We start from the raw sequence: 26,034 nt of genomic DNA on the forward strand, positions 1-26,034 counted from the left end.
ATCAAAGCAAAAATCATCCACATCAACACCATCACTTACTAGCTACGGCTCAAACACACTTACCTTTTTCCAATATTTTTTTTTTCGTTTTTTAACAAAATAAATTTTCGTAAGCATTTTGTTGAACCGCTGTTTGCGGCACGCAACAAACCATCCACAAAAAACTATTGCACAAGCGAGCAACCCCACTTTTTTGACACTTTACTGAACATGTCGTCGTCAGTCGCCAGTTGCATGTGGCAAGTTGCTGGCTCAATAGTTGTGCAGTACCATCGCAAGGATATAACCCCAAAAAATAAACAAATAAGCAAGCAAAGTGAAATAATCCAACAGCCTTTGTCTATAGACATACATAAATGTAAATGAATATGTGTGTATGTATGTAGGTTTATACATATTGTGTGTGCATGCCAAATACAGTTATGGATGTATTTAGAAATTTAAAATGTGCCCATAATTATTTGCTAAGGCAAAACTAATTTCGAAAATTGCATGGCTCTGGATATGCCCATTATGCCGCATATCGTTGCTATCTATAAACATATTCACACACATGTATGTACATACGAAGACCGCTTTGGTTGCAAGATTTGTCTGTTGTCTTTTGCATAAATGTATTCGTATGTGTTGAGTTGCTGCGCTTTGTTGCTCACCTTCGTTGGGCGGGCATTATTATGGTATTACCCAAATAATTGCTAACAACACTTGCTCACGTTCCCTTGGTTATATGTATATGTACACATGCATGCACAGTTGTATTTACAGCCCGTAGCGAATTTTGAAAATATTTGCACTTTTAGTGTTTCGTGTCTGCATTTAATAAGCGTGTAAATGCTTGCGATTGCCATCTCTTTGTATAATACTTGTTGTGGTCTCGAACTTATGATTTGCAGCGCTATACTATTACTAAACATTATTAAACTCCGGTCATGTACAGAGCTATGTAGGTTTGTATGAAAGTTCCTTTACAAATTTGATAGTCTTTATCAGCAAAATTCGAAATTCTCTTCAAGATCGTGAAAATATAAATTCAAATTGAAACACTAATAATCATGCATAGTGAATTTATCGAAAAAAATGGTTGTCTTACTATTCGCTTTGTGCACAAATATATTTGAAATATAAATTTTATAAACCGGTTGAGAATTATATACTTATACATATAAGCGAACAAAATGATATGTATTTCTTTAAAGTTTATAATATTAAAAGGATTTTAGCATCTAAAAAAATGTAATGCTACCTTAGAGGTAGAAGAAACATCGTAAACTTCGGCTGCACCAAAGCAATAATACCCTTCAGAAGCACATTTTATAAGCATAAGTTGGGTTAGGTTAGGTAAATAAGCTAAATTTTTGTGAGGTCAACTTTCAGCTTTCGCAACCCTACAAGTGCCTTGTTGCTGGCCAACTCTTACTGAGCTCCCGTAAGGCCCATAAATGCAGCAAACGAAAGCACGAAGACTGTGGAACACCAGCTTTCTTGCAACAGTGTATATTAAGTTTGCCACAAAGTTTGTAAAAACCTTTTTTTCTGGTTATAAGCATAAAAGACTATAAAAGGTCTTGATTTTAATCTATCAGTAAGAATGGCAGCTATAGTAGACCCATCTGAACAACTTTTTTGGAAGTTGTAGCGCTGCTTTGAAAAATAATCACTGAAATATTTAGAGATGATATTTTGTCAAATAAAAAAAAATTACGTACAAAAAGTTGACTTTGATCGGTCGGTTTGAATAGTAGCTATATACTATAGTGATTCGATATTGGCGGTAACAGCAAATGAGCAAGCTGCTTGGGAGAAAATGACAACAATTTGCAATGGAGTGTATTTGAGTCATCGATTTCCAATATAATCGGAACAAGGGCTAATTATTGAGCTTTTCTCTCATATCTACTATCTCCAGAAACAAAAACTCAACTGGAAAGAGATGGATTATGTTTTTGGGCATACTCGTGATAACTGGTTTTGTTGTTGTTAATTCATAATCTTATTGAAAAGGTTCCCAAATTCGTCCACTCGTTTTCTTTTTCGACAAGCTTAAGTAGGCTGTGAAAATCCCCAACACCACATTCAAAACGTCGAGGAAGCTAGCCATGGCCAGGAACACTATATTAACTTATTACGATATATCAACTAAGTTCCATTTAGGTATGCAGGCACATTCAAAATTCATATGTAGTGGCGAATCGAACTGCTAGAAATCATGTAAGCTAGATGATTTCAAGACAGCCAGTTTTAGACAAGCTGAAAGTTAGTGCCATCTCGTATGGAAATAGACTACGTTACTTTGTTGTTGCTTCCACTCGAATTCATTTCGCTTCAACTTTTGTGACTAAGGAACACCAACCTAGCGCGCAGCGAAATGGCTCATATTTGACGGCAAATATGCCTTTACTCGCTTCAGCAATCATTACCAGCTAAAATACGCGCCGACTGCCAAAGCCATTAGTGTTGAAAAATAAATATTTGCTTTTCTCTAAAAATATTATAAACAACTCTGCAATTCGGAAATGCTACCCCTGAAATGAGCATTTAAGCGTCCAACAACAAATAACTAGAGTTACATTAAAACATGTGTACACCGGTGTAGCTGAATCAGCCATTCACACACCCGCTTTGGCTCATCTCGGATTTCAGACGATCATCATTTTCTAATAATGTAATTTTAAAATCAGCATTTAATGCACGGTCGTCGACAACCCTCCGACTGAGGCTGTGTAAATACACTCGTAACCGTGTACTTCGTTTGCATTTACTCTTCTTTTCTGTTAGCGTTTTGTTGTTGTTACCTAGCTTTGCACTTTCTCTCTCCACACACAGATTTACCATGCACATTGCAGAGCATTACACTTGGCTTTCGTGTCTACCTTGCACCCATCCCCGCCCACGTTTGGCTTGTACAAACATTTAGGCTGTCGGGGGGGAAAGTGTTGACATTGACACCCTCATTTTGCTCGGACGATTGTTGCATTTACGCGCATTATGTTTGCTGTTATTGTTATTGTTATGGCTAGTGTTTGTTCGAAATTGGTTGAAATTGGTGGGTGTTTGCAACAAACTGCTGCCGCTACATACTTTCGCTAACCACGTGACTGTCTGGAATTTGCATTACAACAAAGTGGTTTGCTTTAGCTGTTCGGCCTGAAGGGTGGAACTGACAACAACAACCCCTTTGTTCGCCGCTTATATTACATTTGTTACTTTACTGTGTTTTTTGTTAATTTCTTTTTTTGTTTGCTTGTTTGAAGCGCAGCAAGATAATTAAAGTGGAAATTAATGATGAAGATGAGTTGGTTGTGAAAGTTGAACGCCTGTTTGTTTGGTGAAAGTGATTGAATGTTTTTTGCGCTGATATTAGTATTTAATTATTTCAGTACTTGCTTATCTGCTAGCGCCATTGACTTCAATATGTCGTATGATTGAGTGCTTTAGATTTGATTTTAGTTTAAAGATTTATTTGTGCAAAATTTCGATTAAGAAAAAATTTTTTAAAAAAATGTTTAAAAAAATGGTGCGAACGTTTTTTTATAAGAATAAATACGCCAAAATTTTAATGAATATAATGTTTAAATAAGTCTATTAAATTTATCGCCTTTTGACGAAAACTATTTTTTAAGCGTTTTAAAAAATATTGTAGGACATTTTCCACTTAATCTAGTTAATTATTGGTAAATAAATATTTGATGGTCAAAATTTTCTATTTTGCAAAAATGCTTATTTTCGCTCAAAATAAAATTTTAAAAATGCCTTAAATTCATGTAGTAGCATTCATATCTAACATTTTCTATAAAATCGAGTTTTGCGTTTTTAAATTAAATTTTTAGCTTAATTTTTGACAGTAATTTGTAAAACAAAACTAGCTAACAGTAAAAATATCTCTGGTATCGAATTCAATTTGATAACTTGTTGTTGTTTTTGCTTATAAATATTTTGAAAAAGCAGCTTATAAATATTCTAAAAGAGCAGTTTTCAAGGCTTTGATAACTTGTTGTTGTTTTGGGTTATAAATGACTTTGAAAGAGCAGAGTTTCAAGCACTGGGAAATTGAACATATCTTTTTTTGAACAGATTGGCGACTGAATCACAATATCTAATTATATATGGTAAAAAAAAAAAGGATTTAGGTTTTGAACCAACTATCTCTAAATACAATAGTTGCGCACTAGTTTGTGCTCATTATGTGAATGTTAGGTACTAGTTACGGCCTAGTTACAGATTATCTTGGGCCTAGTAAAGAACTAGCTTTGGATAATAATTGAGTAAATTCTATGAAACTAGTCCATAACTAGTTCATAACTAATACCAAACTAGACCATTCCTAATTCCTAACTAGTTTGTTATGAGTTCCTAACAGTCTCCAACTAGACAGCAACCAGTTCCCAACTAGGCTGTAACTAGTCCCCAACTAGTTGTCAACTAATTTGTTATTAATGCCAACAGTAAGTATTTTCTTATAGTAATTATATAATATATGTACATATAATTAGATACAGTGAGTCATTTTTATTTAAATGACTTCAATACGAGTGTATCAGCTATATAACTATATCTATCTATCAACAAGATTTCAAAACAGTCATAAAATAAACGAAAATTAATTCGTACTGACTTCCCTGCTCTTTGCTATTATCAAAGACTAAATATTTATAGCCTTAATTTATATCGCCTATTTACCTCAATACAACTACGAGTACAATATATTGCTCATCTTTAATTTGCTTACTATGTACTTCCTTATCACCAACCGAAAATATAGTTCCATACCCACTCACTCATGCACAGCACTAATAACCCGAAAAATCTTCAATTTATAACAGAACTCCCCAGTGCATGCAAACAATTCAAAATGCAAATGAATTCCCTACACACTTTGCTGTCAACACAGGCTACACCCACACACTGCTATAAATACTAGCACATAGACAGATAGGCTTCATATAAGACTAAGCTCCAATGCCACCAATAACACTATCATCATTCACTCTTTAACGGTCGCGCTTCACTGCCAAGCGTGTCATCAAGTCAAATTGATGCGCTTGCGAGTCTCTCCAAACTAGCTACTCCTCGCGTACGCGTCCTCTCGTCGGCGAGCGGCAACTGTCAAACGCCCCAGTCAAATGCCAAATGACTCGACGTCAAATGTTAAGATAAACGTTTAGTGCACAAAAATGCGACAGTTTATTTGAAAAATGGCGACTATTGAGGGTCGTTTATTATTTGACAGTTGCAGTCTTCATTTATCACAGCGGCCAGCAGGGGAGGCGATGTGGCAGCTCGCGACTTGGTTGCATGTATGTTTGTATGTTTACTAGTCTGTCTGGCAGTCTTTGCTTGAACTTAGCTGCGGTGAGAGGAGTGCTTGTCGGCTTACAGCGAGCACGTGTGACTCGTGGCTTGTAAATGAAGCGAGTTACGTTGAGGCTATTTTTAAAAGGATTAGTGCAGTTTGGGGAATTAATATTATATATAGTGGATGTTAATAGATTTATTTAATTTAAAGGGATGAAACTTATATGAGAAAAATTTTGGGAATATATTACAAATTTTTTTTTTATTTTATTAAAATCAAATTCCTGGGAAACAAACTGAGTTATTATCTAATAATTAAAATTATTAATATATGATAGTATAAAAATATAAAATTTTACTCTGAACAGGAAAAAGTTCATAAAAGGAAACGCCAGAGACCATATAAAGTATATCAAATGATCAACGTGACAAGACGAGTCGATATAGCCATGTCCGTCTGTTCTGCTGTATATATGCGAGCCAGTCCCTCATTTTTGAAGACATCAATCTGAAATTGTCCACAAGTACTTCTCTCACCAAGTAGTCGCGCATTTGTTGGAATCGCTGATATCGGAGCACGAAAGCATATGGCTGTCATACAAACTGAACGATCAACATTAAGTTCTTGCATTGAAAACTATTTTATTTGTAATTATATCTTCATGAAATTTAGCAATGATTATTTTCCAATCCACGGCTATAATTTCAAAAATATTGTTTAGATCGCATCACTATATCATATAGCTGCCATACTAACTGAAAGATTACAATCAAGATAAAGTTTTTTTTGAGCCCTTTTATGCTATAAGAAATGCACCTGTGATCGGTATTATAGTTTCGATGCAGCCGAAGTTAACTTCTTCTTATATTAAATAGATTTTTTCTTGTCTTAATAGAATATTTGGTTACGTTAAACATAGTATTTTCATATAAATCCCTATACTAAAATCGATATTTATTATTGTTTCATATTAGATATAAAATAAAATAAAATGCAATGAAATGAGTTACTATCCTAAACTCTGTATATATGTACATATGTGTTCAACTGCAACGATGGGAAATGCCTTAAATATGTACACCCATTGTAGAGAGTTCAATCAACTTCTAACCAAAGAATCTTGATTAAAAATTCTTACACTCAGCGCCCTGCTTCTCTCCATCTACCATATCACATATGCATTAAAAATGAAAATCTTAAAAAAATTTGCTCCATTTTACTTACATGTGGCCAAACTTAGTTGCAAGTATGCCACAACCCACATTCTAATGAGCGCACAAAGTATGCAGCCAACTAAAAGGAAAACGAAGGACATACAACCACCTAGAAACACTGGCACACAAAAGCACACGTTCGATACAGCATAGCATAGTGCTTACTTATAAAAGCTCGTTTAGGATTTTGCATATTTCTGCAACACAAAGTACTTTTGTAAGCATGCAAATCAGAGCATAAAAGCAAAAAAAAAAAAAAAAAAAACTAGCAAATCTTTGCATATCAAAGCGGCACAACGCATATGTGGCAACTAACACTCACTCAAAATGGCCAAACCAAAAAATGGTGACTCGGAAATATGGAGCAGGTACTTTCAACACCTATTTGCATGCAAATTCAATGCATTTTTACCAATAGTTAAAAGCGGGAGCTGCAAAACACTAGACTAGAGCAACGGAAGCTACTTAAAAATGCAAAAGCAACAAAATATGCGCATATACATAGGGTGATGGTGAAAAAAGTTGCATGTTAGTTTGGTTGTTCACTTTATTTTTTGCAAACCGACTACTCAGTAATATTTTTGAAATGCAGCGGAAAAAACTTTTGCCACAAAAAGCCTGTTTACAAAAAGCTTTAAAAGTACTTTTGCTTGTACTACTTTTCAAACTTTTGCAACAACCCTACACTGTTTCTTTATTTTTTTTTGTGTGTTTGTTTTTATTGTGGAAGCAATTTTTTGTTTGCCTTGCAACTGCTAGCTGCTGACTTGGGTTGCAACGCCCTTTTATGACAGCCACTTTGACAGGAGTAAATGTGGCATGCAATGTCAGCATGTGTGGCTGTTGACGGGGCAGATTATATTTTTAAAAATGTAAACAGTTATGTCAAATGTGATAAAAAAAAGTGTTGATGAGAAATTTTGAAATTCTTAAGATTTTTTAATCTATAACACTATGAATTTTTTTGATAAATATAATTTGACTCAAACTTAAAATATATCATATAATACTCTAAAAGCTTTTCGATATATTTTTATTTAAAAAAATTTTGGGATCAAATTCTAGTCAAAAATAAATTTTTCCCACAACAGCAAAAATCATATAAAAATTGTAATCTTTTACGAAAGCTTTTTAGTACCGATGAAAACTTTGTACAACTTGTGAAAGCTTTGTAGGCGGCTTGCAAGGTCTGTAGAAAGACTTGCAAAGTTTTGTTTATTCCTTAGCTTAAAAACATAAATAATAAGGTTCAAACTAAGCATGCCATATCGAACTATGAAAGCTTCTCGGAATATTTTTTTTATAAGTACTTCAGCTAAACAGGTCAAAAATAAATTTTCTACAATGGAAAAACTTAATTTAAAATTTTATACTGTAAGGAAAGCTGTATAGAAGGTGTGAAAGCTTTAAAGAAGGTGGGAAAGCTTTGCGGGCTGCATTCATATAAAAAAATTAAAATCTAATGCTTTATGAAACCTCGCCGCGACTAGTGAAAGTTTTATAAAACTTTTCGAAGCTTTTTAGGCGGCCTGAAATTTCTGTAGTTTCTGTAAGTTTGTGTATATTTCTCAGCTTCTGCGCATATATTTTTGGTTATACTAGAAGTTGTGGGAATGAATATTTTACACAAAATAGCGCAGCGAAATAATAGTTTTTGTCAAATTATGAAGAGATTGTAGAAGGAGCGGTAAAAAATTAGAAGTTCGTATGTGCATAGGTAAGGCTTAACTTTGGTAAAAACTTGTACAAAATTAATATCGAATTAAATCTTAGAAATTTAAAAGCGTTAGTGCCCAAAATTAAATCAGCAAAATCTGCAAACCAACAATTAACGCTTCAGTGCATTCCTCATCATTTGTAAGCACCAAAAATAACAAAATAAATATTTGTAGCAACACAAAAGCAACCTCTCAAAAAAGGTATTTAAAGCAGCTACAAAAAATAAAATTCCAAACACTTCTCCACCCACCACTTGTATAGGTCAGCAATACCTGCTGCTACCTTTGGACACCCAAAAGGGTAAACACACTGAATGGAGAAGCGCAAAAATACAATTTTCCCATACCCAAAACGTATGTGATGCTGTCTATGTAAGCTTTTGTGTACACAACACTCATTTTCGCGAGAGCCGGAGACACGAACCGAAAAAATATTAATATTAATATTAATGCCGCAAAATGTAAAATTAATACCCAAATAATGAACTCGATCCGTTTCGGCGCACGAATAGCTTTCCTCTGCTCTGTACATTTCAATTGTCGGAGATACTTATGGTATTCAATTTTGCTTTGTGTGCATACTTTGAGGCGTTGAGTGTTGTTTGATACACTGAAGCAGCGAAGTTGTTTGTATGCTGTTAACCAACACTGGTCATGCATATTAATTTGCTCACACTGCCGGTGAAGAGCGCCTACACTTCGTGTATGTTAATGGCGCTGCCTAGTGCTCGTTGTGCTTGCTCAGCGCCTTTGTATATGCTTTATATTGTGTCAACAAACAAATTATAAACGCCCATGTGGCTAACGTTGGCCAAAGCACAGCAACTCAAAGTTATTACAAGTTAGGCTGGTGTAATTTTCTCGGTAGGGAGTGAGACGGAACACTGTAGACTTCTACTTTGACAACCGTTCGTGGAATTCATGGAGTTCGTGGTAGAGGGAAGAGTAAGGCATAGTAGAAAAAACAAAGTTACTAACTTTTCACAATTTTCTTATTATTTTAATAGTCTTTGGTGTGCTTGTTCGCAAAGTGTACGTTATAATTGCTGGTGACTTGGGGTGTGGCATAAACAGGCAGCAGCAATTATTATTTTTTCTCCACTTTTGTTTTTGTTTCGCAGACCTAATTTAATAAACACAAATGTCCTGTTAGATGAATGAAATAAAAAACTTTCACTTTCCTCAAAGATAAGCCAAAACCAAACAAGAAAACAAGGAAAGTTGCAACAATCACAACTAAAACACACAAAAGTGGCACGAATTCAAAGTTTGTGCGCAAACTTTTCGGTACGAAAACTCATATAAAGGAATGTGCGTAAGTTTCCTGCACGCTGCCGGTGTTTGAGCGTCTCAAATACTATGTAGATTTGTGCGTTCAGTTCTAACGTAGGCTCCATCATAAGTAAGCCGCTGCAATTATCCTGGGAAATTATTTGTTAGCACGCACACAATAATACTACAACGAAAATTACTTAGATTCGTTGGGTTGGAATGCGTAGAGTTTGCGTTTCTTCTTTTTCTTCTTGTCTATTTTCCAACCTTTTGGAAGTATTACACTCACCACTCACACTTCAATATCGTTTCGCAATAATTGAATACACTTGAATATTTTTCGCAGTAATCGAGTAAACTGAATTTTAATATATCTAACACCCACTTGATACAATGTCACTTGCGACGCAGCGCATTAAAAAAAAGAAAAAAATGGAAAAATGGATTGATTGTCCGGGTCAGGTTCGATACTTCTACGGGAATCAGCACGGTGACGAGATGTCCACTTCGAATTTAGATACGCAAAAGAGTGCCGCCGCTTCGAGTGTCCGTGGTTTTTGTTGATGGTTGGTGGGGTGATCGCCTAGTGTGTTGTGTATCCTGGGTGGTAGTGTCGTTCTGTGAGGTGTATGTTGCGTGAAGTGAGGTGGTGAATGTTGCGAGAGGTGATGTGGTGAATGTTGCGTGTCAGTGATGTGTGAGGTGTGTTGGTGTAGGTTTTCGGGACGACGTAGGCTCATTTAGCCATCCCGGCCCCCCTAGGCGAATATTAGCCTAGCAGACGCTGAAGTTGTTGCAGCGTGTAGACGACGCTGCTCAGCCCAGTGGCACGGCGGGGTTGTGGCCTAAGCTGACTACGGCGCGTAATTGCGTTGTGGCGTGGGCGCCAGGAACGTGGCTCCGGAGGGGGTGCCGATCGGCGGGGTCGTGCTGATGCCTGCCTTGGGAGTCGCCTGACTACGCCGCGGCGATGGGAGGCAGTTAGTCGACCATTGTCGCGCCTCGCGGTACGGTGAAGGAGTGTGTGATGTTGCTCACCGCACATCTGACAAAGCCCCCTTGACTCACATGCGGTTGTTGCATGGGTGTGCGCCAGACAATTCAGGCAGTGTCCATGTGCCTGGGCGATTTGCTGTCGTTGGACTGGTGGCATACCTTTAAATATGCCGCAATGTTGCAACCGGTGTGGGCGACGACATAGCGGGCATCGGAGGCGGTGCTGCTCCGCGGACAGCGATGTTGACGGGGGTAGTGGCCGCGTGCCACTACTTGGAGCGATTGGAGGGGCTGTGGTAGCCGTAGTTCGGGGTGCAGGATTTGCCCCAGGGCGTGGCACATTAACGGCCGAACGTATTGCTGGCGTTGGTGTTGGTGCATTTCCGTCCATAATGATCTATATGGGAAAAAAGTTATTTAGATTATAAGTTTGTCGCATGCTTGTGTTGGAAATTTGGGCCACGTTAAGTGGCATAAATGGGTCGTTGGTTCGATCGACCTTTTACCGGATTTAGGTTTTTTTTTGATTTATTAATTTTAGCGGTTTTTGGTTCTTATCGGGTTATTATTTACGTTTGTTCGGTATTATCGGCTGTGGGTAAAAAGCATAGCTTTACGAGCGGTCTAGTTAGTGTTCCGGTTTGCGTACGGAGATCGACTACTCGGATGTGACCGTCGGAACCATGGTGAAGGTTTTCTATGCGGCCAAGCCGCCATTCGGTAGGGGGGAGACAATCATCGTGTACTAGCACGCAATCTCCAAGCTTCGGCGCCTTTTCTGGAGCTTTCCAGCGGTACCTCTTGTGGAGGTCCTTTAGATAATCTTCTTTCCATCGGCGGCTAAAATTGTGATGGAGAATTTTGATTCTTTCCCATCGGTTTAATAAGGATAGCGACTCCACGTCTGGCTCAGGTATGGCCAGAATGGGTGCTCCTTTGAGAAAATGCCCAGGAGTTAGGGCGGTGAAATCGGAGGGATCTTGCGAGAGGATTGTGATTGGCCGTGAATTGAGTACGGCTTCAATTCGAATTAATAAGGTCGAGAATTCTTCATAATTAAACTTGTAGTTTCCAGCTACTTTTTTGAAGTGGGATTTGAAGCTTTTTACAGCTGATTCCCATAAACCACCCATATGAGGAGCGCTTGGGGGGATAAACTGCCAATTAATGCCTTGGGGTGCGTACTTCTGTACAATCTCAGGTGAGACTTGTTTGATAAAGTCCACAAACTGTTTCTCAGTGGCTCTTTTGGCTCCAATAAACGTTTTGCCGTTGTCACTCATTATTTTTGAGGGAAAACCACGCCGTCCGACGAAGCGAGCGAATGCCGCGAGAAAAGCCTCTGTCGTCAGATTTGTACATAGCTCAAGGTGAACAGCTTTTGTCGTAAAACAAACAAAAACTGCCACATAGCCTTTCATTAAAGTGGGAGATCTTAACATTGAAGCCTTTATCTGGAAAGGCCCAGCAAAATCGACACCTGTTGTTGTAAAGGGCAGAGCAAAATTGCAGCGTTCAGGTGGAAGTGCTGCCATTATCTGCGTTCGCATTTTTTGCTTGTACGTTGTGCAAACTTTGCACATGTAAATGCACTTCTTTATTTGAGGCTTAAGTCGGGGAATATAAAACTCTTGGCGGACTATTTGTTGCATGAGGCGGTGCTCGGCGTGTAGCATCAGTATGTGGACATAATGCAGATATAATGTGGCAAGCCGTGCTTTTTCTGGTATGATTATGGGGTGTCGTTCGTTGTATGTCAGGCTAGAGTTGACAAGCCGACCATTCGCACGAAGCAAACCCTTTGTGTCCAGAAATGGATTTAATACTAAAAGTGAGCTCTTTTTATCGATTGGCTTCGAATCTTTTAGCAATGATATTTCTCGGCTGAAGTAGCGCGCTTGAGTAGATGCGATAAGAGCGCCTTTTGCTTTTTGTAAGTGAAGGTGCGTTAATGTATCGCATTGGGGGTATATTGGAGGTGTTCCGGTAACTTTAGTTTTGAGCTGCTCTATAAATTTGATCATGTAGGCAACTACTCTGAGGGCTCGGGGGAACGATGAGAATCGCTCAAGGATGTCAGTATCATCCGATGTTGCATGAAAAGAGTCGATTTTTCGACTTTCTGGGGCAATTATATTGCGCATGGGCGCTTGTGGCCAAGAATCGGGAGATTCTGTTAACCAGCGGGGGCCATTCCACCAGAGTGTGTTGGTGGCAAGAGGCAGGGGTTTGCACCCTCTTGTACCTAGATCAGCAGGATTATCAGCACTGGCCACATGTCGCCAAGTGGCTGATCCTACTAGGTCAAGGATTTGAGACGTTCGATTGGAAATATACGTCTTCCATGCATGTGGTGGTTTTTCTAACCATGCTAATACGATTTCGGAATCGGACCATAGATATAATTTATATTGTGCCATGTTTAAATGCGTTTGTATAATGGACACTAGTTTGGCTAGTAATAGCGCTCCACATAGTTCAAGTCGTGGTAGACTTATTGTTTTTAGCGGAGCTACTTTTGCTTTTGCTACTAGTAAGTGGCTTGTGGTCGCAGTGTCGCTTTGTGTGCGAACATATATAGTTGCGCAATATGCCTTTTCAGAAGCGTCACAGAAGCCGTGTAGTTCGACTTTGTGCTCTGGGGCATAATTTACCCATCGTGGGATTTGTATCTGTGAGATATCGTTTAGATTGTTTGCAAACTGGGACCACTTTTCTAAACGAAGTGGTTTTACTTGTTCGTCCCAGTCGGTTCCATCTAGCCATAATTCTTGTATTAGAATTTTGGCTTGTATCATAACTGGCGAAAGCCATCCTGCGGGGTCGAAAAGTTTCGCCACAGAGGATAGAATTTGTCGCTTCGTTATGGCGGATAATGCAGATATTGACTCTGTAGTGTATGAAAACTGGTCAGATATCGCATTCCATTGGATCCCCAGAGTTTTTGTTGTACTTTCCTTTTCGAATTTAAGGAAATTAGTATCTAACAAATTTTCATTTGGTATATTTTTTAGAATGTTAGGGTGGTTCGCCGTTATTTTTTTCAACGGAAACCCTGCGGTATTGAGGGCCTTTACCACTTGTGATAGTGACTCGTATGCTTGTGGAAGACTGTGACTTCCAGACAGGATATCGTCTACATACGTTTGAGTTTTTAACACCTGGGTAGCCAGAGGAAATTCTGACTTGGTGTTTTCTGCCAATTCGTGCAGTGTTCGAATGGCTAAATATGGAGCACAGTTGACGCCAAAGGTAACTGTTTTCAATTTATAGTCGCAAAGTGGACTATTGGGAGATTTTCGGAAAATAATTCGCTGAAAATCTTGATCGTCTTTATGTACGACTATTTGTCTATACATTTTTTCGACGTCTCCGTTAAATACGTATTTGAATATACGCCAATTTAAAATGAGTAGCATTAAATCTGGTTGGAGCGTGGGTCCCGTAAATAGAATATCATTTAGGGAATTCCCCGAGCTAGTAGATCTTGATGCATTAAAGACAACTCTTACTTTAGTTGTTTTTTTGTCTGGCTTTACTACTGCGTGATGAGGCAAGTAAAATGAGTAATATTTGCCATTTACGATTTTTTCGCATGGGCTTACTTCCTCCATGTGGTCTAAATGGAGGTATTCTTCCAACACGCCATCGTATTCTGGCTTAAGCTCACCTTTTTTAAGTAAGTTTTTTTCCATACTTAAAAACTGCTGTATAGCAGAGGTGCGAGAGTGACCTAAGGCGATTGTGTTGGGAAATTGTTGTTTTAGTGGTAGTCGTACGACATACCGACCATTATCTGATCTAGTAGTTGTGGCTTTGTAAAAGTCTTCACAATACTGATCTTCAGGGGTTGTGATTGATATGGGGGGGAGTTCTTCTAACTCCCAAAATTTTTTCAATTGTGAATTGAGGTATTCGTTTGAGATTTCCTCAACCTGAGTGGTCATGGTGGTAACTGGTTCCGAAACTAGTCCACTTAGGATCCACCCAAAAATAGTATTTTGTGCCAGAAGTGTATTTGAAATTTTCTCAATACCTTCGAGTATAATCTGTGGTATGAGATCGCTTCCTAATAGAAGGTCTATTTGAGCGGGAGTGTTGCAGTTGGGATCTGCTAGCTTTAGGTGTGAAACCTTTTGCCAATGATTGCTATTTATGTGATAGCTTGGAAGCATATTTGTAAGTTGCGGTAAGACTATAGCTTCTGCTTGTATGTGCTTATCCGCTTGGGGGGAAATTAAGGTAATGGAGCAGATTTTATTAGAGTTTTGAACTACTTTTCCGCCCATTCCTGTAATTTCAAAATTGGCTAGTTTTGTTGGCAGTTGAAGCCTATTTTGAGCCCTAGACGCTATGAAGGATCGTTGTGATCCTTGGTCTATTAAGGCCCTAAGTTTAAACAGTTCTCCTCGGTGTTCGATGGAGACGACTGCTGTGGGTAGTAGTACTCTACTTTGATTTTCGCTGTGTAGCGTTTGGGTTTTTAATGCCTTTGAGCAGCATGGTGCTTCTTGGCAATTTTCGGGATTTCGCACTTCGGGATTTGCTGTTGCAACTAAACCCGTGGCTCTTTTTGTATTTGCGCTGTTTGGGGGTGAGCTGGAAAATGTGCTGTAATGCAGCATTGAATGATGTCGTTTATGACAATAAACGCAATTAAATTTGCTTTCGCACTCTTTAAGTGTATGTGCATGTGATAGGCAATTTGTACAAAGTCTTTTCGTTTTTATAAAATTGTTTCGATCGAAAATATTCATCTTTTTGAATCTCTCGCAAGATTTGAGCTTATGCCCTCCTGTACATAGTTCGCATGACGTTTGCTTGTACTGTTCGGATGTGAACGTTTGATTTTTGAAGAAGCTTCTATTTAAATTGTTGTTGCTACTGGCTTGGGGTCTGTGGAAGCTTCTATTTAGGTCATGTTGAACGGGTTTCGTTCTGACCATTTTTTTATCTACCCTTTCTGCGATTTCATATTGGGTAGTTAGAAAATCTTTCATTTGTTGCCACGTGGGGCATTTTCTTCGTGATGAGAGCGATTGTTCCCATAGAAGTAATGATTTTTCTGGTAATGCGGCAGTGCATATGTTTACCAGTATTGGATCCCAGCTGTCTGTGGGAATATTTTGTGTCGATAAAACCGACAAACAATTTGAAACAGTGGATTGAAGTTTGATAAATTCTTCACTAGTTTCCCTTTGAATTTTTGGCAAGTTCATTAATATCGATATTTGTTTATCGACCAATATTCTTTCGTTTTCGAATCTTGATTTAAGAGCTTCCCAAGCCAGATTGAAATTATCGTCATTTAGTGCGAACTGTTTTACTATGACGCCTGCTTGACCTTTTGTTTTGTATCGGAGGTGATACAATTTTTGCGCATTTGTTAATTTTGGGTGGTTTATGTAAACGGCTGTAAACATGTCCCGGAAGGACGGCCATTGTTCATAACCACCATGAAATATTTCTGTATCACATGTGGGCACCTTGAGATGTATGCCTGAACTTGCCTCATGACTTTGTACTTGTGGCAGCTCTACTCGCTGATTTGGAGTAGGTGCAATTGCTTTTATTAGCTTAAGTTGATCGAAAATCATTGCTTTAGTTTCTTCGAATTGGTCTAAGCAGTTTTCGTATTTTGCGTAAGCCGAAGATTTGAAATTTTCGGGTAGATCTGAGTCGTCAGATTCTACAATTGCGTCATATGCAGCTTGGAGACGTGACCAAAAATTGTCAAGATTGTCTTTTTTGATTTCTACTACCGATTCAGAATTATCCTGAATCGGCGAAGATGAGAATCTAGTGCAGTATCTTATTAAACTGTCACTTTCCGAAATGAATTTTGTGTAAGAAATGTCTCTACCCCTTTTTTGTTTTGTCGCACCTTGTTTGGAGCGTGTAGCTTCTGCAGGTGTGCATGGACTTTTTTCGTCCGAAATCATTTTTGGTACTTTTAGAGACTGTGTTGTTTTTGAATCTTTTGAGTCTGAGCTCATTTAGAAATTGTATGAAATAAATTAAAAATTCCTCAGTGTCGACTGATGGATAATTCAGAAAATATCTTCGTATATACTCGTATAAATGTGTGAACGAAAGCTATTGTTAGTGAATAGAGTTTTTCACTTCGAACCAAATTAATATTAATTTCCGTATATACTTGTATGTATAACCGAAAAAAAAAATTTTTTTTTGTTGATTAGCGTTCTTAATTTCAAATAAATAACTGAAATTCCCGGATTTAGTTGTTATAGATACCGGTTCGTATTTATTTTTAATTTAATTTTATTTACCAATTTATTGAATAAATTTTTTATCTAATTTATTTTTTATTTTTTGATGTCCTTATTTAGGGGTATATAGGTATACCCTAATGCACGGACTTGTAGTTATGTATATATGTACTTGTGCAATTGAGAGCTCGTTGAAGAGATCAATGCACTTTGTACCTATGTACTAGTAAGCACGAATTATTTGTGCTGAAAAATTTTGTACGCAATCCTGCTTGCTTGCTGCAAGGGGTATTGCGGGATATATGCCAAAGTGGACTTTGAATATAAATATAAATTTAGTTTGAACCAATATGTATGTATATTGTTCGAAATTTTGTATTATTTATATAAGATAGTATGATTTTTATTAAATAATCCGCGTTTTATTTACCGAACCGTATTTACCCTATGTACATATATACGGTATATAAGTATAAGCGTATTGTATATTGGAAGTAATGTAAAAAAGCGAATTATGTATAAGCGTAAAAGAGCGCGAAAGAGAAATTGGCAATCGCATGTAATGGCGCAATTTTCCGTAAGCACTGTAGTATGTATGTAAGGTTTTAATTGCATGTATAAATGATGTATAGGACATATACATATGTATGTAAAATACGATATGTGATATACGATATTAATATTTAATATTTAATGTTTAAAATACATATGTATGTATACGTAATTATGCACTGTATATAATTTTTATATATGTAATTGTTATATATACGTAGAAGTAATTGTAAGTACTCCTTTTTGTACGTATATATATTATATATACATATATATATATTTTTTTTTGTTTTTTTTTCGTTTAACTTCGTTTATTGTATATATGTATGTATATTTATTTTGCCTTTTATGCTTTACGTTTGACTTTTCCTTTGCTCACATATATTTCGCAATCCTGCTTACTGCTTAATTAAGCGTAAGGGGTATTGCCGGAAAAATTTGTAAGTATTGAAATACTTAAATTTGGGGTTTTTTTTTTTTTTGTATATTGTGTTTGAATACACGAAGGTAAGCAGATACAGGTAGTCAATTATTATATATTATGAACATATATATATCTGTCGTATATGTATGTGTATGAATGTACATATATAATACAATAAACGGTTTTTCGTTATTTGAACCCGCAATTTAAACCGGTAAGTTAGACCAAATTGGCACCCGTTAACAAGATATTGAACGGTTTTTTGATGTTTTATTACAGTTTTGAACAAAATATAATATGTAATTCGCAATGAATATACATATGTATGTGCATAAATATAAGAAAAGGAATCGAATGGACTCACTTTGATTTCCTCCAAGGGCTTTTGGGGAATATGTATTGCGTGTATATAATAGTTACGTGTATGTACGTCTATGTGTTCTTCTGTGTTGCTTTCCAATTCCTTTGTCCTCTGTTGTTTCTGATTTTGCTAGGTGTTGCTTTTTGTGTATTTCTTTTTGTTAATTCGCGCCCGTATGTGTTGTTTGTATAAACTTGTAATATTAAATTTGGTTTTAGATCGCGCCCGCAATGACTTTGGGATTATTTTCGCGCCCGTTTTGTGTTTATTGTTGTTATTTGTATGTAAATTAATATGTATTTTAAACTTATATCTCTCTGTTTTTTATGATTTTATCACACCACTTTTCAGACACTGTATTTTATGTTGTTAATACATTTTTTAGTTTTGATATGTATGTATATAGGTATATATATATATATATACTTATTTTTATCTTTTTTCGAAAACACTGTGCATATATGTATAAATAACTTTTTATATATGTGTTTAATACACTTCACCGCACTTTTTTTTTTTTTTTATGTTTTATACCCCATAGTGCCGTCCAATCCGGCTCGAAGGACCATGTCTATTTTCCAACCTTTTGGAAGTATTACACTCACCACTCACACTTCAATATCGTTTCGCAATAATTGAATACACTTGAATATTTTTCGCAGTAATCGAGTAAACTGAATTTTAATATATCTAACACCCACTTGATACAATGTCACTTGCGACGCAGCGCATTAAAAAAAAGAAAAAAATGGAAAAATGGATTGATTGTCCGGGTCAGGTTCGATACTTCTACGGGAATCAGCACGGTGACGAGATGTCCACTTCGAATTTAGATACGCAAAAGAGTGCCGCCGCTTCGAGTGTCCGTGGTTTTTGTTGATGGTTGGTGGGGTGATCGCCTAGTGTGTTGTGTATCCTGGGTGGTAGTGTCGTTCTGTGAGGTGTATGTTGCGTGAAGTGAGGTGGTGAATGTTGCGAGAGGTGATGTGGTGAATGTTGCGTGTCAGTGATGTGTGAGGTGTGTTGGTGTAGGTTTTCGGGACGACGTAGGCTCATTTAGCCACTTCTTCTTCTTCTGATTCTTCTTCTATTTATTTGTTTGCGCTGATTTATATGTACATATTTGATTTTTGTTGTATTTTTTTTTGGCGACAAAACGTGCCCAACACGACAAATGACGAAATATTTATATTTTTGTTTTTATTTATCCGCATATTTTTTTGTTGGTAATTATTGCGTGCTTTTGCCTTCATGGTGTGCTTGTGGCGCTGTTTTAGGCTTTCAGAATATGTGTCACAGTTTAGCACTCATTAAAAAAATTGGTTAAGGGAAACACCTTAAACCGACGTTTAGATGGTAAATATTGGATTCAAGATAAGCTGCTTGAGAAGTAAGTTGTAGCAGGTAGACGAATTAAAAAAAAAATCACTTTGAATCTTTTATGTGCTCCGGCAGTTTGAAAATTTTCTGAGAAAACTTATATGTTTTATGTTATATGTTACATATTATTTTTATTACTATCAGAAGGTAGATATTTAACAAAAATTCATTGACTTAAATATATTTTGGCATACAAATTCCAATGTTTAGCCAAAATAAGCAGAAAAAAAATATTTTAAATCCAATAAATTTTAAAATTGATGTGATTTTTGGAAAAAAATGGTTAGTTTTTTCCAAATTTCCTGAATGAAAATTTTTTTTTTATGCGATAAAAATAAATAACCAAAAGCTTGGTTAATTGAATTTTTCATAAAATTTGTGATGTGAAAAAAATGTGAACAGTAAAGTTATAGATCTTTTTATTACCTACAACTTTGTCATTTCCATTTTTTCCATCATACTTGTAAATCTCCGGAAATCGAAACAAACCAATTTATTTTTATAAGTTCAACCCTCTACCTACCTTTTACTTTCCGATCTCATAACGCACGTAAATAAATTTATTTTGATTTTTGTTATACTCCCTCCTTTTCCAATGAGTTTATACTACTATTTAATTTATTTTTTTTTTTTTGAAAACTATCGCCCTTGCAAATACACGCCTAGAACTTGAATGACTGTTACCGAAGCGAAATTTATTTTACAGCTTGGATCAAATATTAACAAGTTAATTAAAGAAAGTAAATATTATGGTAATCCATCGCATGAAATTAATTAAATTATTAGATTAGCTGGCGAAATTCGTTTTTTAACGCTTTACTTCCCACGAAGTCAGACATATTATTTTACCTAAACCGAGGCATATAAACTCCAAATCAACAATAAATAGCTGTTGGTTCAAAGTGTGATGGAGACGACCAAACCGAAAACTAAGAAAACCTGCCATTCGGCAAACATTCATAAAAGTTTTATGAATGCATGCATTTATGCCTAACTAATTACCTATTACTAACGCTACTCACTCTTTTTGGAAACGATAGCCGGTATGATGCCTGCTCTTTTACCGCTCTCTTTATTCTCTTTACAGAGAAATACAAGCAGGTCACATTATACCTTTTTATCTTTCAAACCTAATGTACCTTCGATAAAAGTCTGGAAAACTCGTATATATCGAAAATCGAGAAGAGCTTCAATCTAACGGTTTATTTATATTTTTCGTTCCTCCATGTATACCAAAACATAAAACCCGATTATATTGTATATCAATTTCTCCATAATCCAATTTTACACTGCGTTATTGACTAGGTGTAGAAAAGCTTAAATTGGTTATATTTTAGTTAAAATGTATAATTTACTAATACACATTATAAGAAAGACAACATAATTTAAATACTCTGTGAAACAAATTTGCATTAGAAGATTTCTAAGACACAAACTATGACTTATTCCAAGAATATATTTTTCTTCAATCCTTGTTCAAAAGCACTTATTAGGACTGTTTCAAGTAGGATATTCCAATATCTTTGTTCTGGTTGTAAGCTGAAGATATTTTTCAATTTTAGCGGTACATGGTATAGTCATAAATATGGCTTAAAAGGGTATAAAAAGATCTTTGTCTTGATTTTGATCAGTCAGTTTGTATGGGTGCTTTATGCTATATTATTCGGATCTACACAATTTCTTTGAATGTTGTACCGTTGCCTTAGAAAATAATGCATGCCAAAATTCAAGAAAATACAATTTTCTACACGAACCTGATTCCGATCGTTCAGTTTGTACCGCAGATATATGCTATAGTAGACCGATCTGACAAATGAGCAGGTTATTGGAGAGAAGAAGTAGTGTATAAAATTTCAGATCGATATCTCAATTTATAGCCAAACGGACAAACAAATTGTCATGAGTAAATCGACTCAGCTCGTCACGCTGATCAATTATATACACATTTTGTAGGGTGTACGACGCTTCCTTCTGGGCGATAAAATATTCATGGCCAACTAAATATACCCTGTTCAAGGCACAAAGAAATGTTTAAAAAAGTGCGCCTAAATGTATACTTCTCACTTATTTTTGATATTCTGTTTTTTATACTCCATTTCCAACCTAAATTTCCCCCAATGTAAAAGTAAGTTATTTACTAAAAACCGTAAAAACACAACACCTCTTTACACCTACACTCTTCGAAAGTCGAAAGAAAAACATCGAAACTTTAACACTTTAAAACACTGACAATTCATTAATCTTCGCATTGCCTGCGATAATGTCATCGCCTCCAAAAGCCAAGAGGAGTTCATTTTAAATTGCATTAAAGTTCAACGCCCAAAGTTAGTGATTATTAATCAAACAGTAAAAAAGCAGTTGAAATGCGGGAGGAAGCCAACGCAGACAAATGAAGCGCAAGGCATCAAGCAGCGACAAGCTATCCTTCAGCGAAATGAAAGCAAATAACTGAAATGAAATGCAAGCTTGGCCAACAGCTGTAGATCAACGGCAGCACAAGGTGGCCACTACTGTGCCAAATTTGCGCTTTGCAATGCGTATATCAGCGTATATCACCCTAGCAAGCGGTGACTCGCATTGCTGACATGCTTTCATTAAGCAGCGCATGAAATTGATATTTGATTCATGACTGGAACAATTGTGTCATTCATCTTACTGCTTGCTTGCTTAATTCCGGCATGGATGGATGACCCAAGAGCCGCAGCTGCCACCGTTGAGCTTACACCGCCTTAAGCTGGTATCGCGGTCGAGCCAATGTGAGCTGGTAGTTTGCACACCCCCAATTCGTGATTTCTTGCCGTCACATGAAATATGGCCGCCTTTTGTTTTATGCGCCAAAAGCACTGTTATTTCACTGAGCTATTATTATACCAACTATTATTTTGATTTTCCATTGCAATCGGCGAAACTTTCTTGCGCCCCACACGCTCAAGCGCTGGTCCCAACATTAAGCGAATTATATGCTTCAGTGGATTTCGTAACATTTCATCATCACATGACCATAAGTCACGTGATGCGATTACGAGTACATTGTATTTATAAGTTTCCTGCCACTGCTCTGTACTTTTGAAGAATGTAAGTTTCGTTTTACACAGTAGTAGTCACTGGCAGACCGTTAAGTTAGTGCGCGTGGCAAGACGCATATGCGCGCAAGTCGCAGTGATTTCCAACTAGCTGTCGCTTCAGACATTTATATGTGTGCCATTCCGCACGATTTGTCAACGCTGCGCACGAAAACACGAACATTTTTGGTAAGGATATGCATGGCAACATAAACACACAGCCGTACAAGCTGTTTGTGCGTGCGTGTGTGTTGCTTGCGAAAGTTAACAACATTGTGCTGATTTCAGCTGCGCACGCAAGAAATTGAAAAATTAGCTTGCATGCCACACAAATATCATCATCATTGTCGGGGCAACGCACGCACACACATACGTATTTACTCATACATACACACATATTTAAGTTACTTTCTATTACAAGCGACTTGTGACGCTGCTTGGGGGGCAGCTTCATCATCTGCTTCATAATCAACTCACATACAAACACATGTGTGCCGTTTATAGTTACATATACTCGCAAAAGAAAAATATTAGCCAGTCCTCGTTAAGTTTCTTCGCATTTTGCTTGCATTGCAAAAAAAATGTACTTTCTTCATATGCTCGCCGCCATATTTTCTTGGCGCTGCTTATCACCCAACAGTCACCATTAAGCTAATCATTCATCATGTAGCTAGCTACTACTCACTTGTGCACAGTTTTCTTTCAACTTCTCGCATTTGGGCCAAAATGATTTACTTGCACGCACCCGGAACCGCAGGTGCACAAAAACTTTCTGATATTCTCTATTATAAATAGCAAGCAAGTTGTGACTTCTTTTTATTCTTCTCTTCTGGTAATAATTTAACGAAAACTTACAAATAAATCAAAGCCAAAATTCGTTTCTGCACTTTATTTATTGGTTGTCACAGAAGTATGCGAATAAGTGACGTTTATCGAGAGTATGTGAGTAAAGCTTGCAACGCAGAAAAACTTCTAATATGTTTTCTTAATATTTATATAATTAAATATTTGTAGTAAGGTGACTCACTAATACAAGCATTGATATATAAGTAAAACTTATTGATAAATTGATTGATTGTGCTTTCTGTAGTTTGAAACAGTGATGGCAACCCTTCAGTACTCTAATTGGCATCCCATCCATCATTAGCCATCAAAATCACTAAGTGTTCTTATTAACTTTTAAAAGATTTATTAGTTGTATCGAAAGAAATAAGCAGTGATCCATCAAAACTAAAAATCAGCTATCATTTTTGAAAAGTTTCTACTCAGCCCGCTAGATGACGCTGATTCAAGTTATTTCGAAAAATTCGTGTACATAGCTCGATTTAAGTCACATCTGCAGGAAACTGCCTCGTTATGTGGATAAAAGGTGCTATTTTAGACATGTGGTTTTCAATTAGAAATATAATAAAAATAAAAATGATTTCGAGCAAGTAAATAAACTGTTCAACAATCTATTGAATGGCGCTGCGAAAATGAGCCTACTTGTAAACTGAAAAATCCAAACTTCGCTGAAGACACCGATGACCATCGCAGCCGAGGCTAAAACGTTAACATGCGTGTATTGCCAAAAAGGAGCCTATTTTGAAAACAGTAATAAAGAATTATATAAATATACGTAAAAATGTATTCTCTTTCTCAGTCCTGTACGTTTTTCAAATAATTTTTATATGTACAGGTTGGTTGAAAAGTTTCAGCGTTCGAAAAGAAAAATTACTGTTTTTGGTACGATATAATTTTTTATTCAATATAATCTCCCTTAACTTCAATACACCTATTCCAAGGATCCTCCAATAATTTTACATCACCTATCTATAATGACTTTCCGGAAGCTCTGCAAAATACCCGTCAACGGCTGTAATAGCTTCTTCATTCGACGAAAAACGCTTTCCACGAAGGAATTGCTTCAGGTTTCTGAAGAGGTAGTAGTCGCTGGGAGCCAAATATGGTGAATACAGTAATTGCTTAAGCAATTCGTACTTTAATTAGTTGAATTTTGTCATTGTTAAAATACCTTTGTGAGCAGGTGCATTGTCTTTATGAAAAATGATTTTTGTGCTGTAAACCAGGTCATATAGGTGATCCAAAGGGCTGCAATAATATTCAAAGCTGATTGTTTTACCTTTCTGCAGATAATCAATCAACAAAATTCTTTTAGCATCCCAAAAAAATTAAGCCATAACCTTCTTTGCTGAACGTTGTGACATCACCTGCTTTAGACGTGAACAACCAGTTTCAGTCCATGGTGGTAGATCCAAGTCTCATCCATAGTTATAACACGATGCAAGAAATCGGTTTTATTCTGCTTAAAAAGCTCCAAATCATGCTGAGAAATTTGTATTCATATGAAATTCTTCATGTAAAATAAGCAGTACTCTTTTATCTGATATGGCTATGGCTGTAGCAACTTCACGCTTAGTCACACTTGGATCTTCACTAACAATATTATAAACTAGCTCATTGATTTCTGGCGTGGTTGGGGTTTTTGATCATATTTAAGCCTAGTATGACTACATTTTAATTCACCAAACCAAAATTTAACTGTGCGTTTTGAAGCTGAGGAATCCTCATACACTTCTAACAATTGTTAATAAATTTCCTTTGCTTTTTAACCCTTCAAAACAAAGAATCTAGTCACTGCGCGATATTGCATTTTATGCATATTAAAAACATACTCTAACACGTAAGCTTCAAATGACTTGTAAACAAAGAATTTATTGGCAGAATGACTATTATCTTTGCATGTTTGCTCACGCAGATGTAGCACCTTGAAAAAAAAAAATTTGGAGCTAGTAGTGCTGTTCTTTGTGAGAGCTACAACTTTTCAACCAACTTGTTTATACGCACGAAAAGAAGAGCACCAAGCTTTTAGAGTTATTTTAAAAAATAGCTAATTTCTTATAAATTTGCTCTGTGGTTGTTTTATTAAAAGCTTTAGATGCTATTCTAAGCTGCTAGTTCAAGGATAGCATTTCGGCTTTTAATGGCGTTGGAGCCTTAATTTTTATGATTAATTACAATAATTTATTTAATTGAGTCTTCGAAATTGGGATCTAATAGTGACGAGAAAACTGCAGGAATGCTTAAGCTTTTACTATCAACTGAACTATTGTTTAAGTTAAGCAATTAGTTTTTGTTAGTAAAAAATTTTACCCAACGGATTTGACACTTATTAATAAATTCTAATATGTACCAACGGTTTATTATTAAACTGCAAATTAATAGTAAGTATAATAATGAAAATTGACAAGAAAGGGAGATAAAAAAACGAATGTTGTTCCATATAAATTCTAAATTGGTAAATAAAAGACAAATTTGGAGTATTGAAGCTTCAAAGTTAGACCTAACAAAACTACTCATTTAGCTTTCTACCATGTACACTATGCCGTTTAAAGAAATTTTGCATTTGACATGAAGAAAAGAGTGCACAACAATGCTTCCGCAGGCTTAAGCCGTGGCAAGTCGCTATATTAAAAAATTAATATATAATTTGTGCGCTTAACTACTATATGTGGGTGCTCCCGCGCATACT

The 26,034-nt window shown here is 36.4% G+C and overlaps 2 protein-coding genes across 4 annotated transcripts in view; one reads left to right on the forward strand and one right to left on the reverse strand.

Moving 5' to 3' along the window:
* Positions 1–26,034, forward strand: part of sick (sickie) — a 417,791-nt gene that overhangs the window by 76,302 nt on the left and 315,455 nt on the right. The gene's annotated exons all lie outside the window — the stretch shown is intronic.
* Positions 10,020–13,727, reverse strand: LOC138856341 (uncharacterized). The gene has a single exon (XM_070107202.1). It carries the CDS (start codon positions 10,882–10,884, stop codon positions 10,267–10,269), a length of 618 nt encoding a protein of 205 aa, XP_069963303.1. The 5' UTR covers positions 10,885–13,727; the 3' UTR covers positions 10,020–10,266.

This window comes from Bactrocera oleae, chromosome 3 (genome assembly GCF_042242935.1).
Source record: "Bactrocera oleae isolate idBacOlea1 chromosome 3, idBacOlea1, whole genome shotgun sequence".
Taxonomy (NCBI): domain Eukaryota; kingdom Metazoa; phylum Arthropoda; class Insecta; order Diptera; family Tephritidae; genus Bactrocera; species Bactrocera oleae.

What these genes read in the sequence shown, in the direction of transcription:
- LOC138856341 (XM_070107202.1), bottom strand. Translation starts at nt 10,884, where the DNA reads ATGGACGGAAATGCACCAACACCAACGCCAGCAATACGTTCGGCCGTT.